General features: G+C 47.4%; 1 protein-coding gene across 1 annotated transcript in view; it reads right to left on the reverse strand.

The window, feature by feature from the left end:
* The window catches only part of ADI1 (acireductone dioxygenase 1), a 49,535-nt gene extending 36,179 nt beyond the window's left edge, over nt 1-13,356 (reverse strand). The window contains exon 1 of the mRNA XM_075341078.1: nt 13,144-13,356. Coding sequence (XP_075197193.1) covers nt 13,144-13,263 — 120 coding nt within the window. The 5' untranslated portion in view covers nt 13,264-13,356. The remainder of the gene's footprint in view (nt 1-13,143) is intronic.
* Nucleotides 13,357-16,038: the final 2,682 nt, after the last annotated feature.

Below are 16,038 nucleotides of genomic sequence, written 5' to 3' on the forward strand. Positions count from 1 at the left end.
TTCACACTCTGGAATAAATCACAAAAAAAAGCCGATCCAATATTTATCAGACATTTGTTGAGAGGCTTAGAGAACACAATGGCACCTGTTCATCATTTTTTTTTTGTCTTGCCTTCCGTCTCAAAAATGTGAGCGCAATGTTCTTTAAACTGGCAAAAAAAAATAAAAAAGGTTTCTTTTGGGGGTTTTTTTGGACTAAAAATGGCCCAATCCTATCAATGAGCTTTAAACTGTCACACACGTCTTTAACTGTGCAAAAACGACACATTGGATTTTGTACTTCGCTATATTGCACTGGAGAACAATGGTGTGATAAGTCTGACATTTTAAAAATCAAGAAAAAGCAACTTAAAGGGCTTGTCCAGGACTTTATAATGATGTCCTGTCCTTAGGATCGGTCATCAATATCAGATCGGTGGGGGTGCGATCTCTGGTGTCCCCGCCCATCCTCTGCTCCCAGTGCTGACTCTATGTGATCAGTTGAGTTGCAGAGGTCCACCGCTGGCACCAGGAACGCCGAGTGTTACACCCCCACCAATCTAATATTCATATCGATCACCTATTCCAAGGATAGGCCACCAATATAAAGTACTGGACAAACCCTTTAAGGAAAGGAGCAAATTATATAAGAAAAAGGTGCAAATAAAAAAAGTCAGACCCATGTTTCCTGCAGACCTTACATCTATCATTTGTAAGGGTGGCATGGTGGCTCAGTGGTTAGCACTGCAGTCTTGTGGTGGCTCAGTGGTTATCACTGCAATCTTGCAGAGCTGGGGTCCTGGGTTCAAATCCCACCAAGGCCAATATCTGCAAGGAGTTAGTATGTTCTCCCTGTGTTTGCGAGTGTTTCCTCCCACACTCTAAAGATATATAGATAGGGAATTTAGATTGTGAGCCCCAATGGGGACAGTGATGATGATGTATGTAAAGTGCTGTGGAATATGTTGGCGCTATATAAAGATTATTATTATTTGCTCTATTGTATTTTGCATGTTGGGGATAATCTGCCTCAGAAGCAATTCTAATACCACCATAATTTAACATGTGATGAAATATGTGATTTCTGGAGGAAGGATCAAAACAGATGGTGTAAAACCCCATACACCTCTATAGGGGACCCCTTATACCGTGTACAGTATATAAGGGCTCATGCGGACGACTGTATTTTCAGGTTCAGTTCTATCCGCATAATTCTCAGATCGCACTCAGACCAATGTTCTTCAGTGAGGCAGTGCACGTCTGATTGTCTTCTGAGAATCGGATGGGACTCGCCCATTCAAAGATGGAGAAAATATGGTTGTGTGAAAACAGCCTAACAATGGATTAAAAAGAAAAATAGTAGTGTCTGGGCGCTGCACAAAAACAGGCTGTACCAGGGAGGAGATTAACTGTTTAATTAACTAATTTCACAACGCGTTTCCGGGACGTTATGTCCCCTTAATCAGGAAGCACCTGAAGAAGGGGACATAACGTCCTGGAAACGCGTTGTGCAATTAGTTCATTAAACAGTTAATCTCCTCCCTGGTACAGCCTGTTTTTGTGCAGCGCCCAGACACTGCTATTTTTCTTTTTAATCCATTGTTATATCCAGCTCATGATGTGTAACACAGGTATCTGCCTGTGTGAGAGAGATTCTGAGACTCACTTTACTTTGCGGTCCTGTCCCGGAATTATCCAACCGCGGTGTGTAGGAGCAGGGACCGCTTGAATTGTGGCTACTGCAGCTGCCAGCGGATCGCTCATCGGAGCATATGACAACGAAGTCCTGACCTGCATTAACCCTGGGAAAAAACTGTGGACGAGGAGATCGCATTAATATGATTATTCAGAGTTGTGCCTGTCAGCACGACTCTCAGAGGTGAGTGCATAACTCCATTCCTGCACTCTTGATCACCATTCGGTTCACACACAGGAGCGCTTTTTTTTTTTTTGTTATTGTTATGAATACACCCTAAGACCCTGTTGACAAGTTCAGTTTTTTAACTATTTGTAGCCAAAACCAGGAGTGGAACAATCAGAGGAAAAGTATAAGGCTATGTGCGCACTAGAAATGTGAAGTTTCTCAAGAAAATTTCTTGAGAAACTTCTGCCAGTGAAAGATTTCCGGACCTGCGGAAAAAATCCGCACCAAATCCGCATGCGTTTTTGCCGCGGATTTGCCGCGGATTTACCGCAGGTTTGTCCCTGCAATAAATAATAAAGATAATCGATAGACAGATAATGGATAGAGGGAAAGATGGATAGATGAATAGATAGATAGAGGGATAGATAGATAGATAGAGGGATAGATGGATAGATAGATAGATAGATAGATAGATAGATAGAGGGATAGATAGATAGATAGATGAAAAAAACCTATATAATGTTCCACCTCCCTGCATTTTCTAAGCTGGCACCCTTTAGTGACTTTCATGTGGCACTAAAGGGTGCTTAGCCTTGTATTTAGCCATAAAATAAATAAATAATTAAAAAAAAACGACGTGAGGTCCCCCCATATTTTGTAGCCAGCTTGGGTAAAGCAGACGGCTGCAGCCTGCAGACCACCGCTGGTAGCTTCACCTTGGCTGATAATCCAAAACAGTGGGCACCCCACGCTGTTATTTTAAATTATATAAATAATTTAAAACAAAAAACGTGCGGTCCCCCCCATATTGGTTCACCAGTCAAGGTAAAGCGGACAGCTGGGGTCTGATATTCTCAGACTAGGGAGGTCCACTGTTATTGGACACTCCCCAGCCTAAAAATAGCAGGCCGCAGCCGCCCCAGAAGTGGCGCATCCATTAGACGTGCCAATCCTGGCGCTTTGCCCCAGCTCATCCCGCGCCCTGGTGCGTTGGCAAACGGGGTAATATATGGGGTTGATGCCAGATGTGTAATGTCACCTGGCATCAGGCCCTGGGGTTGGTGAGGTCAGGCGTCTATCAGATACCCGACATCACCAACCCAGTCAGTAATAATTAAAAAATAGACAACAAAAAAAGTTTTATTTGAAAAAACACTCCCCACATAGCCTCTTTAACCAATTTATTGAAAAGAACAATCAATCCACGTCCGGCGTAATCCAATAAGGGGGGGGGGGTCCCACGGCGATCCATACCATAGTCACTGTCCCAGTCAATGAAGAACAGAATGTTCCCCATTGGCTGGGAGAGCAATGCAGTGACCTGAGGTAACATCAATAGGTCAGCTCAGGTCACTGCAGGGGATGACGAGCGCTGCCATCAGGAGCATAGATGAGATCATTACCTTCTGTGATCATCTCCTGTACTGCTGATGTCAGCGCTGTCACTGACTTCTATGCCCGCCGCGTTGTCAGACGTATCGCGAGAGCCCGTGACGTCACCGCTAGTGACAGTCTCGGGCCGCTCGCGAGACGGGCATAGACAGCAGTGACCGCGGTGACGTCAGGAGGCAGGAGATCGTCACAGCAGGTAATGATCTCACCTCCTGACAGCAGCGATCGTCATCCCCGCGGCTCCCAGCACTGCAGGATGTCAGTGTCTGCCTGCGCTGCCGCGTGACAGGCTGCTGACACTGCGGGCAGACACTGACACTGCAGTGCAGGCAGCCGCGAGGCCGGAGCAGGACACACACTGCACGGGCACCTGGAGGTCGCACGGAAGTGCTTCTGTGCGGCGTCCAGGGAGTGTGACGTCTGTGTTTACTCTGCTCCGCTTCCTCTTCCTGGCATAATGACATCGCTTCCTGCAAAACCGCAGGCAGCGATGAGCATTCCCGCAGGTAATTCGCGGCTATTCCGGTGGTATACCGCACATCATTGCTACCTGCGGAATACCCCCGGAATACCGCAGGTACCTGCGGAAATTAATGGACATGCACATTTTCTCAAGAAAGTTTCTCGAGAAAATTTTCTCAAGAAATTTTCTTGAGAAAAATCCGCACAGTGCGCACAGCTATTTTTTTTTCTCATTGAATTTCATGGGAAATGTCTGCACAAAGATTGCAGACATTTCTCAAGAAATTTCCGGGGCAAATCCGCGGGTAAATCCGCAGGTAAAAAGCTCTAGTGCGCACATAGCCTAAGGCCTAAGACACAGTCAGGAAAATCAGAGCTAGTGGGATGTGATAAAACATGACATTCCACTCGGACCAATATTAGCCTATGTGCCAGCACCCATGAGCGATTATTTTCTAAGCCCTGATCGGACCGGGAAAACAATCGCAGCATGCTGCGGGTGCAATGCGATCCAGGTTTATCTCGCACCCATTCAAGTCTATGGGGTGAGAGAAAAATTGCACTGCACTCGCATTACATCGGTGTACCGCGAGTGCAGGGCGAGAATGGCAATAGCCGGCAACGGAGGAGAGAGGGAGATAAATCCCTCCCTCCTCTCCTCAGTGCCGGCCCGCCCCCAACAGCTGAGGTCTGATCGCATGATCGGACCTCAGTTGCAGTAACACTCGCATGACACTCGGCGCTTGCTGTGCTGCCAGCGTGAGCAGAGTGTCATGTGAGGATCGCAGTAGTCCCCGTGTGGCCCCGGCCTAATAGAAACTCAGGCACCACTTCTGTATTTAATCACCCACTCCTGGTTTAAACTTACAAATACTGAGGTAAAAAAAAAAAACTCACCAAATACTCACCATGTGCACGTGGCCTAACACTAAGCCTCTCAGAGTCCACAGTGTGCAGCTCACAGAACATGAATTCCTGTGTATGTGGTAAATCACTGTTACAGGCGCCATGGTCTCCTGACCAGCAGACAGCCTTGACTTGTATCATGTGCCTTGGCTCAGAGCACAAAAAAAAAAAAAAGAAAAAAGGAGAAAACTTTGTCCTGGAACGTTGCAATGAGAAAAATAAATAAAAGACCCCAATTTATTAACCCTTTCAGGACTGACCTCTTTTGGGCCTTCAAGGCCAGGTTTGTATGTTTTTTTCACTTTCTCAATGTCGCATTCCAACAGCCTCAAGAAAACGAGCAAAGCTCTGGTGTCATCCGTGTGCTGTCCGATTTTCATGTTTGTTTCATCACCACATCAGCATTTTTTTCTCAGAGCTGGAGTGGCGCTTTAAGACCAATGTCACATTTGAGTGTGATTCGCTCAAGAATCGAGTCACATCACCTGGCATGACCTGCCGCTCTCTGGACAGAAACGTGCAACTGCATGGATTTCTATCCTGTCCAGAGACCAACTTGATACTCGCAAGGGTGACATCGGCCTAAATCTGTTTCCAATCATATATTCACCTTCCAGCATCTTCACCTTTTGGTGACACAGTTCCGGTCCTGCAGCGCCATCGTGTGAGTGTAAATTCAATGGCCAGAAGTCTATGAGACCCAGAATGAGGCTCTCATAGACTTGTACTGAGTTGTGACCTTCAGCGCACTCCATGAAACACTGAAGCTGCCGGCAAGTCACAAATACCTGAAGACTGACGGAAGCAATGCTGGGAAAAGGTGAAGCTTCCGGAAGGTGAGTGAAGGACAGGAGGCAGGGAATTTACAGTGCAATAAAAAAAAACAAAACAAAAACCGAAGTGGTGTTTTAAGAACTTCTTGTATGTAAAAACTACATGATGAAACCCAGACTGCCCAAACACTGATGAAAATTACAGCTGCTGAATCTGCAAAAAAGTCAATGCTATTGATCTGTAACTGAATTATGTAATAAACAAGCCCAACTACACCCCCCATTCCTCAAATCTGCAATCGAGAGAAAGTTAGGAGACCCCTAGAACAGATTAGATGTTCAGTGCCGGCATTAAGGAGGGGGGCAAACTGGTCAATTGACTGGAGAACCCCGCTCCCTAGGGGGCCTCCAGAGTCTATAACAGGGAAGTCGGTTTATGGCTCTTGGAAACGGAAAAATTAAAAACTGGGACTGAAAGGGTTAAAATCCTTGTAAATCGCCATATAAGAGAGCTCACCACAGGCTTTATTCTGCAGATGTTCATGATGGATTTACTAAGGGCCTGTGCACACAGTGGGGTTTGTTTTTTGTTTTTTGTTTTTTTTTTTTTTTTAGAAATCTGCACCAAAATCTGCATTCCTATCCTGAAGCCAGCAAAGTCTATCAGATTTCTGAAGTACAGTGCGCTGGTTGCTTTTTTTTTTTTTTTGCAGCCTTGGTGCAGAAAAATCTGCAGCACGTCAATTGTTGGGGAGTTTTTTTACTGCTTTTTTAACCCTTCCAGCCATTGACGTCACAAAAAAACAATTGCACCAAAACTGCATGCGTTTTTGTGCCAGAAAGTGCAGATTTGATGCAAAAAATTTCTGCATCAAATCTTAGGCAGAACATATCCACTAGTGACCACCCTAGAGACCCATAACAACATACGTCAGGAACTGTTGTCATAAGGATTTTGGAACACCAGGATGGTGCTTAATAATTCAAATGTAACTTTTTGTGAAAAAATAAACTTTAGTATGAAGTATACAGGAGCGCTATTTGAAAAATTACATTTTAGTAGATGATCCTATTAAAATATTCCTTTTTGACTCTTCAGTTTGTAAAACCCATGTTATTAAACATTTCTGTATTCTTAATTACGGTAATATAAGGAGTCCTGTCTTCAGAATCCCCATCTCTTGGTCCCCATCTCCCTGGAGGTGCCGTCCTGAATGTCACAGAAGCCCAATAATGTGAATGGATGTGTGCGTCTAGAATGTATGTATGTATGTATGTATGTATGTATGTATGTATGTATGTATGTATGTATGTATGTATGTATGTATGTATGACGCCCTGGACTAGTCAGGTCGTCCCAGGTAGTCACACACCACATCACACCCCCCTCCCAGTTAGGTAACACCAGCCAAACCAAAACCCTTGTCACCACCCTCTAGATTTGATGTCCACATCAGGGGGGGCGGAGCCAGGCAGTTGGCTCCGCCCACGGAGGAGTTCACAGGCCTGGAGGCGGGAAAACACACAGATGAGTTCAAGTGCAAGTCTAGAGCAGACAAGTACACAGGCAGACCTGCGCTCAGGCCTGCCATAGACTACTCCGGTGGCTGGGTCGGAGCCCAGTCACCATTGGCAAGGAGTCAGACAGTGGTGGCCGCCTGCAGGAGACCGGGAATACGACCGGCGGAACCGTAAGGGACCGGGACAGGGTATGGCCCGCCGGAACCGAACCGGGGAGCCAACTGGATACTGGAGCACCAGGCAGGGTACTCAGACCCAGTACAAAGCCCTGAACCGAAAGAGCCAAGTCGAATCAACTGATTGCGGGCTGGACTCAAGGACCTACCCCACACAAGTCCCTTTAGAAGACAACAGCCCAACCATACAGGATAAAGCCACCGCCAAGGCATAGAGATCCAAAGGGCCAGCGTCTGCGGGCAAACGGGCTCCTCCGGCATATACCAGTTGGGGAGCGGACTACCGGTATCAAAACATTTACACACAGAGGTGCAGGAGAAAGGTGGAAACCACCAACCTATACCGGGAGACGCTGCAGCCGGCTGCGGGCCCCATTCATCACTCCGTTTGGTTTACCAGAGACTCCAGTGTCTTGTGTCAGAGTGAGTACACCAGTGCCATCAGGCACCGCACCACACTGCAACACTCCACCCTGCACCCCGGCCCGCACCTTCCGGGCCCCGGGACCAATACCCCCTACCCACGGAGGGGTCAACACCTAGCTGCGCCATTACATCGCTCCTGGGAGCCCTGTACCTTCACTGCAGCGGTGGTGTCCACAATCACCACAACCCGTGGGTGGCGTCACGAACTATCATCCCGAATCAAACCCCCAAATCCCCGAGTGTAGCGCCAACTCCCTTGCAGAGCGACGTGACCCCTGGGTCCGTGAGAGGCTCGAGCCACCACCCGCAGTACAAGCACCGATCCGAGCGGCTCGGTGGTCGCATCCGAGCCTGTGGGGCGGTACATATGTACGTATGTGTGTGTCTATAGTGTATATATAGTGGTGCTGTGTGTGTCTAGAATGTATGTGTGGTGGTGTGTGTGTGTGTCTAGAATGTATGTGTGGTGGTGTGTGTGTGTCTAGAATGTATGTATGGTGGTGGGGTGTGTGTGTTCGATGTATACATGTGTGTGCTATGTGTCCCTATACATGTGTGTGTATACATGTGTGTATGTTAATTGTTTAAATGTATGTGTGTGTTCAGTATATACATGTGGAAGAAATAATTGCGATTGTTGGTGTGCTGCTGATCTGGAGGTGCTGACACAGGGCTGGATAATAGATAAAGTAATTTATTATTAAAACATTTCTTAGAACAGACACTCCACATTTCTGGGACAATCCGTCTCCTTCCTCAGGTTAGAGATGTGTGCGTGTGCTATAAGTGTGTATGGAGCTCCACATTTATAAATCCTGGCAGTGTAGATGAGAGTTCATAGGTGTAATTACGTTGGCCATTGCTCAACGAAGGAGTAAAATGCGGCTCGTTCATCCGGTGATTGGATTGTTTATGGTGGAACAGAAATCCTTGTTCTCAACAGCGAATCGCCCAGTGCACAATGCAAAAGTGCTGCTGATAGGCCGGGGCCACACGGGGACTACTGCGATCCTCACATGACACTCGGCTCACGCTGGCAGCACAGCGGGAGCCGAGTGTCATGCGAGTGTCACTGCAACAGAGGTCCGATCATGCGGGGGGCGGGCTGGCACTGAGGAGAGGGCGGGATTTATCTCCCTCTCTCCTCGGTTGCAGGCCATTGCCATTCTCGCCCTGCACTCGCAGTACACCGGTGTACCGCGAGTGCAGTGCGATTTTTCTCTCGCCCCATAAACTTGAATGGGTGCGAGAGAAACTAGGATCGCATTGCACCCGCGGCATGCTGCGATTGTTTTCTTGGTACGATTAGGGCTTAGAAAATAATCGCTCATGTGTGCTGGCACGGGCTAATATTGGTCCGAGTGGAATGTGATGTTTTATCGCATTCCACTCGCTTTGATTTTCATGCCGTGTGTCTTAGGCCAACACGATACTATATGGGGGACATATTGATCTACTAGCGATCGTTCTGTGCCCATCATTCTGTGAATGAGGCTGGGAATAAGCACCGGAGGACATAATAATGTCGGTCACGCTCCTTTACCAGCCTGAACTCAGCGCAGGTAAATACAATGTACGGTCTGCGTGTGATGGTGCAGTACGGAGAATATAGGGCCACACTGGGTTAACCTGGCCCGGAGCGCTGGGGCAGTGTGATTCAAGACACACGTCACTTCTATTCTCTCTGAACATCTGGGATGGGGAGGGGGGCAGAGATATACAGTTAGGTCCAGAAATATTTGGACAGTGACACAAGTTTTGTTATTTTAGCTGTTTACAAAAACATGTTCAGAAATACAATTATATATATAATATGGGCTGAAAGTGCACACTCCCAGCTGCAATATGAGAGTTTTCACATCCAAATCGGAGAAAGGGTTTAGGAATCATAGCTCTGTAATGCATAGCCTCCTCTTTTTAAAGGGACCAAAAGTAATTGGACAAGGGACTCTAAGGGCTGCAATTAACTCTGAAGGCGTCTCCCTCGTTAACCTGTAATCAATGAAGTAGTTAAAAGGTCTGGGGTTGATTACAGGTGTGTGGTTTTGCATTTGGAAGCTGTTGCTGTGACCAGACAACATGCGGTCTAAGGAACTCTCAATTGAGGTGAAGCAGAACATCCTGAGGCTGAAAAAAAAGAAAAAATCCATCAGAGAGATAGCAGACATGCTTGGAGTAGCAAAATCAACAGTCGGGTACATTCTGAGAAAAAAGGAATTGACTGGTGAGCTTGGGAACTCAAAAAGGCCTGGGCGTCCACGGATGACAACAGTGGTGGATGATCGCCGCATACTATCTTTGGTGAAGAAGAACCCGTTCACAACATCAACTGAAGTCCAGAACACTCTCAGTGAAGTAGGTGTATCTGTCTCTAAGTCAACAGTAAAGAGAAGACTCCATGAAAGTAAATACAAAGGGTTCACATCTAGATGCAAACCATTCATCAATTCCAAAAATAGACAGGCCAGAGTTAAATTTGCTGAAAAACACCTCATGAAGCCAGCTCAGTTCTGGAAAAGTATTCTATGGACAGATAAGACAAAGATCAACCTGTACCAGAATGATGGGAAGAAAAAAGTTTGGAGAAGAAAGGGAACGGCACATGATCCAAGGCACACCACATCCTCTGTAAAACATGGTGGAGGCAACGTGATGGCATGGGCATGCATGGCTTTCAATGGCACTGGGTCACTTGTGTTTATTGATGACATAACAGCAGACAAGAGTAGCCGGATGAATTCTGAAGTGTACCGGGATATACTTTCAGCCCAGATTCAGCCAAATGCCGCAAAGTTGATCGGACGGCGCTTTATAGTACAGATGGACAATGACCCCAAGCATACAGCCAAAGCTACCCAGGAGTTCATGAGTGCAAAAAAGTGGAACATTCTGCAATGGCCAAGTCAATCACCAGATCTTAACCCTATTGAGCATGCATTTCACTTGCTCAAATCCAGACTTAAGACGGAAAGACCCACAAACAAGCAAGACCTGAAGGCTGCGGCTGTAAAGGCCTGGCAAAGCATTAAGAAGGAGGAAACCCAGCGTTTGGTGATGTCCATGGGTTCCAGACTTAAGGCAGTGATTGCCTCCAAAGGATTCACAACAAAATATTGAAAATAAAAATATTTTGTTTGGGTTTGGTTTATTTGTCCAATTACTTTTGACCTCCTAAAATGTGGAGTGTTTGTAAAGAAATATGTACAATTCCTACAATTTCTATCAGATATTTTTGTTCAAACCTTCAAATTAAACGTTACAATCTGCACTTGAATTCTGTTGTAGAGATTTCATTTCAAATCCAATGTGGTGGCATGCAGAGCCCAACTCGCGAAAATTGTGTCACTGTCCAAATATTTCTGGACCTAACTGTATATATATATATATTCTTATCCCACAGTACACCGGGATGAAGAGTAACTAGAAGGAGCGGCCCCTTTAATTCATGACAAAATGTGGGGCACATCTGGATACATTCTGCCTTAGGCTACTTTCACACTTGCGTTGAACGGTATCCGTTGCATTGCGTTGTGTAACGGATGCAACGGATGTGTTGCATATAGTGACACAACGGATGCAACGGATGCTGCAAAACAACGCAATTCGTTTTGATTTTTTTTTTTTTTTCCCGGTTTTACCAGCGGCAGACTATAGTGAACGATCAGCTGATCGTTCCCTGCAGCCGGCCGCTGGGTGATCAGCTGATCGCTCCCAGTAGCCGGCCGCCGGGTGATCAGCTGATCGCTCCCGCCCGCCGGGTGATCAGCTGATCGCTCCCGGCTGCCGGGTGATCAGCTGATCGCTCCCTGCAGCCGGCTGCCGGGTGATCAGCTGATCGCTCCCGGCCGCCGGGTGATCAGCTGATCGCTCCCGGCCGCCGGGTGATCAGCTGATCGCTCCCGGCCGCCGGGTGATCAGCTGATCGCTCCCTGCAGCCGGCCGCCGGGTGATCAGCTGATCGCTCCCTGCAGCCGGCCGCCGGGTGATCAGCTGATCGCTCCCTGCAGCCGGCTGATCAGCTGATCGCTCCCGGCCGCCGGGTGATCAGCTGATCGCTCCCTGCAGCCGGCCGCCGGGTGATCAGCTGATCGCTCCCTGCAGCCGGCCGCCGGGTGATCAGCTGATCGCTCCCTGCAGCCGGCCGCCGGGTGATCAGCTGATCGCTCCCTGCAGCCGGCCGCCGGGTGATCAGCTGATCGCTCCCTGCAGCCGGCTGCCGGGTGATCAGCTGATCGCTCCCGGCCGCCGGGTGATCAGCTGATCGCTCCCTGCAACCGGCCGCCGGGTGATCAGCTGATCGCTGTCACTTGCCGGCGCCCGGGCATGCCGGCGGGCGGGCGCTCAGCTGAGCGCTGTGACTTGCCGGCGGCCGGGCATGCTGGTGGCCGGTCATTCAGCTGAGCGCTGTCGCTTGCCGACGGCCGGGCGCTCAGCTGAACGTTCGGCCACCGCGAGCCAAAATAAAGTTTGATTTAAAAAAAAAAAAAAAAAAAAAAAAAAAAAGAGCATGCGCAGTGAAATCCAGAGGATTCCGCTGCTCAAAATAACGTTACATGATGCGTTCCTCCCGCTGGGCGGAAGCAACGGAGCGTCGCCCAGCGGAAGCAACGCAGCTCCTTTTGGTACAATCCGTCAACCATACAAGTCTATGGGAAACAGCGGAATCCGTTAACGGATTCCGCTGTTTCCCAAAAGGGCGGATTGTAACGGAAGGAAAATAACGCAAGTGTGAAAGTACCCTTAGGCTGCTTTCACACCTCCGGTTTTAGCAGAGCCGGACAATCCGGCTGTGAAACCTATGCAACGGATGCGGCGACAAAACCCCATCCTTTGCATACTTTTTTTTACATGCGGTTCGTCCGGTTTTTGCCGCTTGCGGCAGGCTACTGAGCATGCACAATGGAAAAAACGCATGCGGCGTCCATAGGCATGCATTGCAAATCGCGCCGCATCGGGCAGATGCGGCGCAATGCGGTTTTATTGCCGGACAAAAAAAATGTGCTAGGCAACGTTCCATCCGGCCGCCGCATCTGCTAAATCTGCCGCATTCGGCAAAACCCGGACAGAACACAAGCCCATGCGGCACAATACAGCACTAATGTAAGTCTATGCAATAAAAAACGCAACCGGCGGCAAAAAAAAAAAACTGGCTGCGTTTTTTTCTGCAAAGCGCCGGATTGTGCCGCACAGGAAAAACCGGATGTGTGAAAGCCGCCTTATGCAGCTTATACTCCTGATTTTGAAGATTTGGGGTGGGATCCACACTAGAAACAAATCCCTTTTCAGGCCGTGATTATCAGAGTATAAAATGAGAGAAATGTGCTGCTGTAACAATAGTGTGACTGTACAGTGCCAATGTCACTGTCTGCTGTAAGATTTATCACACGTAGAAATCACCAATCAGATTATCGCCTTCACTTTTCCCTGCAGCGTAAGGTTATCTCATTGGTTGATTAGAGTACAGCCTTTTAATTGGTTAATTCTTTAACAGCGTTAAACTTTAGCAGCAAGGTGGCCAATCAGAGTTCTGCTTTTGTGTTTTCTGTACAGTATGAAAGGTGAGTCCCAATTGGCTGCCGAGGGCAGAACCACTATTTATACAGGGGTCGCTATGATCACCATCATTGCACGTGTTCGCGCTCACCTTGTGGTAGTGCACCCCCAGCTGCTGCAGCGCCTGCTCTGACGCGGGCTGATTCGGCTGCAGCTTGTGTGTTTTCCTCTGGTCCTCCCCAGAGGCGTCCATAAACCAGGCCTGCACCATATCGCCCGGATTCAGTCACACGCAGATGAGTCCTGGAGTCAGAGTCCGGAACCGTTGCGCCGTCCTGTCTTCTACCTCAAGGCAGTGTAATAACGGAAGTGTCGCCTATAATAAGGGAGCCATTTTGTTGGTTCCCACGTCTGTTGCGACGTAAGTCGCCTCCCAGGAGCAGGACAGCCATAATATTGGTGATCATTGTACGCTGTCACTGGAGTGATGGTTTGCGGTGTGTGATTGAAAACGAAGGGTGGGAGGGCATAAGTATTACAACCAATCACAGCACAGCTTACAGCTTGTATTCTGTTGGTTGCTATAAAAATGTGTAGTTTTTAACATTTTAATGGCGACATTAGTTGAGGATTTTGATGCATTGTTTGCACACATTTTGAACACTTTGCACACAGGCTTGTATATTGCACTGGAGCTATCTCAGGCCACACAATGTAATCTTGCAATGTTGGATCACTGTCATTACTTGTGATTGTGGCGGTGTGAGGATTTCTGCAGCGCTCCATTCACTGTCATTACTTGTGATTGTGGCGGTGTGAGGATTTCTGCAGTGCTCCATTCACTGTCATTACTTGTGATTGTGGCGGTGTGAGGATTTCTGCAGCGCTCCATTCACTGTCATTACTTGTGATTGTGGCGGTGTGAGGATTTCTGCAGTGCTCCATTCACTGTCATTACTTGTGATTGTGGCGGTGTGAGGATTTCTGCAGCGCTCCATTCACTGTCATTACTTGTGATTGTGGCGGTGTGAGGATTTCTGCAGCGCTCCATTCACTGTCATTACTTGTGATTGTGGCAGTGTGAGGATTTCTGCAGCGCTCCATTCACTGTCATTACTTGTGATTGTGGCGGTGTGAGGATTTCTGCAGCGCTCCATTCACTGTCATTACTTGTGATTGTGGCGGTGTGAGGATTTCTGCAGCGCTCCATTCACTGTCATTACTTGTGATTGTGGCGGTGTGAGGATTTCTGCAGCGCTCCATTCACTGTCATTACTTGTGATTGTGGCGGTGTGAGGATTTCTGCAGCGCTCCATTCACTGTCATTACTTGTGATTGTGGCGGTGTGAGGATTTCTGCAGCGCTCCATTCACTGTCATTACTTGTGATTGTGGCGGTGTGAGGATTTCTGCAGCGCTCCATTCACTGTCATTACTTGTGATTGTGGCGGTGTGAGGATTTCTGCAGTGCTCCATTCACTGTCATTACTAGTGATTGTGGCGGTGTGAGGATTTCTGCAGTGCTCCATTCACTGTCATTACTTGTGATTGTGGCGGTGTGAGGATTTCTGCAGCGCTCCATTCACTGTCATTACTTGTGATTGTGGCGGTGTGAGGATTTCTGCAGTGCTCCATTCACTGTCATTACTTGTGATTGTGGCGGTGTGAGGATTTCTGCAGCGCTCCATTCACTGTCATTACTTGTGATTGTGGCGGTGAGGATTTCTGCAGCGCTCCATTCACTGTCATTACTTGTGATTGTGGCGGTGTGAGGATTTCTGCAGCGCTCCATTCACTGTCATTACTTGTGATTGTGGCGGTGTGAGGATTTCTGCAGCGCTCCATTCACTGTCATTACTTGTGAGTGTGGCGGTGTGAGGATTTCTGCAGCGCTCCATTCACTGTCATTACTTGTGATTGTGGCGGTGTGAGGATTTCTGCAGCGCTCCATTCACTGTCATTACTTGTGATTGTGGCGGTGTGAGGATTTCTGCAGCGCTCCATTCACTGTCATTACTTGTGATTGTGGCGGTGTGAGGATTTCTGCAGTGCTCCATTCACTGTCATTACTTGTGATTGTGGCGGTGTGAGGATTTCTGCAGTGCTCCATTCACTGTCATTACTTGTGATTGTGGCGGTGTGAGGATTTCTGCAGTGCTCCATTCACTGTCATTACTTGTGATTGTGGCGGTGTGAGGATTTCTGCAGTGCTCCATTCACTGTCATTACTTGTGATTGTCAATTAAGAAATAACATCTGGAACACCAATCTAAGTCTGAACTGGGTGCAAAAACCAAAAAAAACTACACTATATTGGGAGAAGGTATGCACACCAGTGAATATGTAAGGGGAATATATGAAAAGCAGAAACTGCTGTGTGAATAGTGACATGAAAAATCCAATAGCTATATGTAAGAGTGAAAATATGAAAAATGGAATCTGCATTACTGCCATGAACATGTGAATAAAGAGAAATTTAGCTATTTAATTGATCAATGCAACAGACCCCCAACACTACGCCAAAGTAATTTTGCACCCAGTTCAGACTCAGAATGGTGTTCCAGACCTTATTTCTTGATTGATTTGTAGCCTTTAGTTTGTGAACCCAGCCCCACCCACACCTATTGCCAGTCCACATTATACGCATATATAGCCTGGGTCTCAGCTTCCCATACACGGTAAGTTTTTTAACTGCATGAGAGGACACACACAAGCTAGGGACCCCAACATAGAGAAATACTTTGGCGTAGTGTTGGGGCTCTATTGCATTGATCAATTCAGTAGCTAAATTTCTCTTTATTCATATGTTCATGGCAGTAATGCAGATTCCATTTTTCATATTTTCACTCTTACATATAGCTATTGGATTTTTCATGTCAGTATTCACACAGCAGTTTCTGCTTTTTCATATATTCCCCTTACATAGTCACTGGTGTGCATACCTTATCTCCGATACTTGTGATTGTGGCGGTGTGAGGTGAGATATCATGATCTTACATTGCACTGTCCGAGTCCTCCGACCACAGCCACTTAACTGCACATGTTCC

The sequence above is a fragment of the Anomaloglossus baeobatrachus genome, chromosome 3, assembly GCF_048569485.1.
Source record: "Anomaloglossus baeobatrachus isolate aAnoBae1 chromosome 3, aAnoBae1.hap1, whole genome shotgun sequence".
Lineage (NCBI taxonomy): Eukaryota > Metazoa > Chordata > Amphibia > Anura > Aromobatidae > Anomaloglossus > Anomaloglossus baeobatrachus.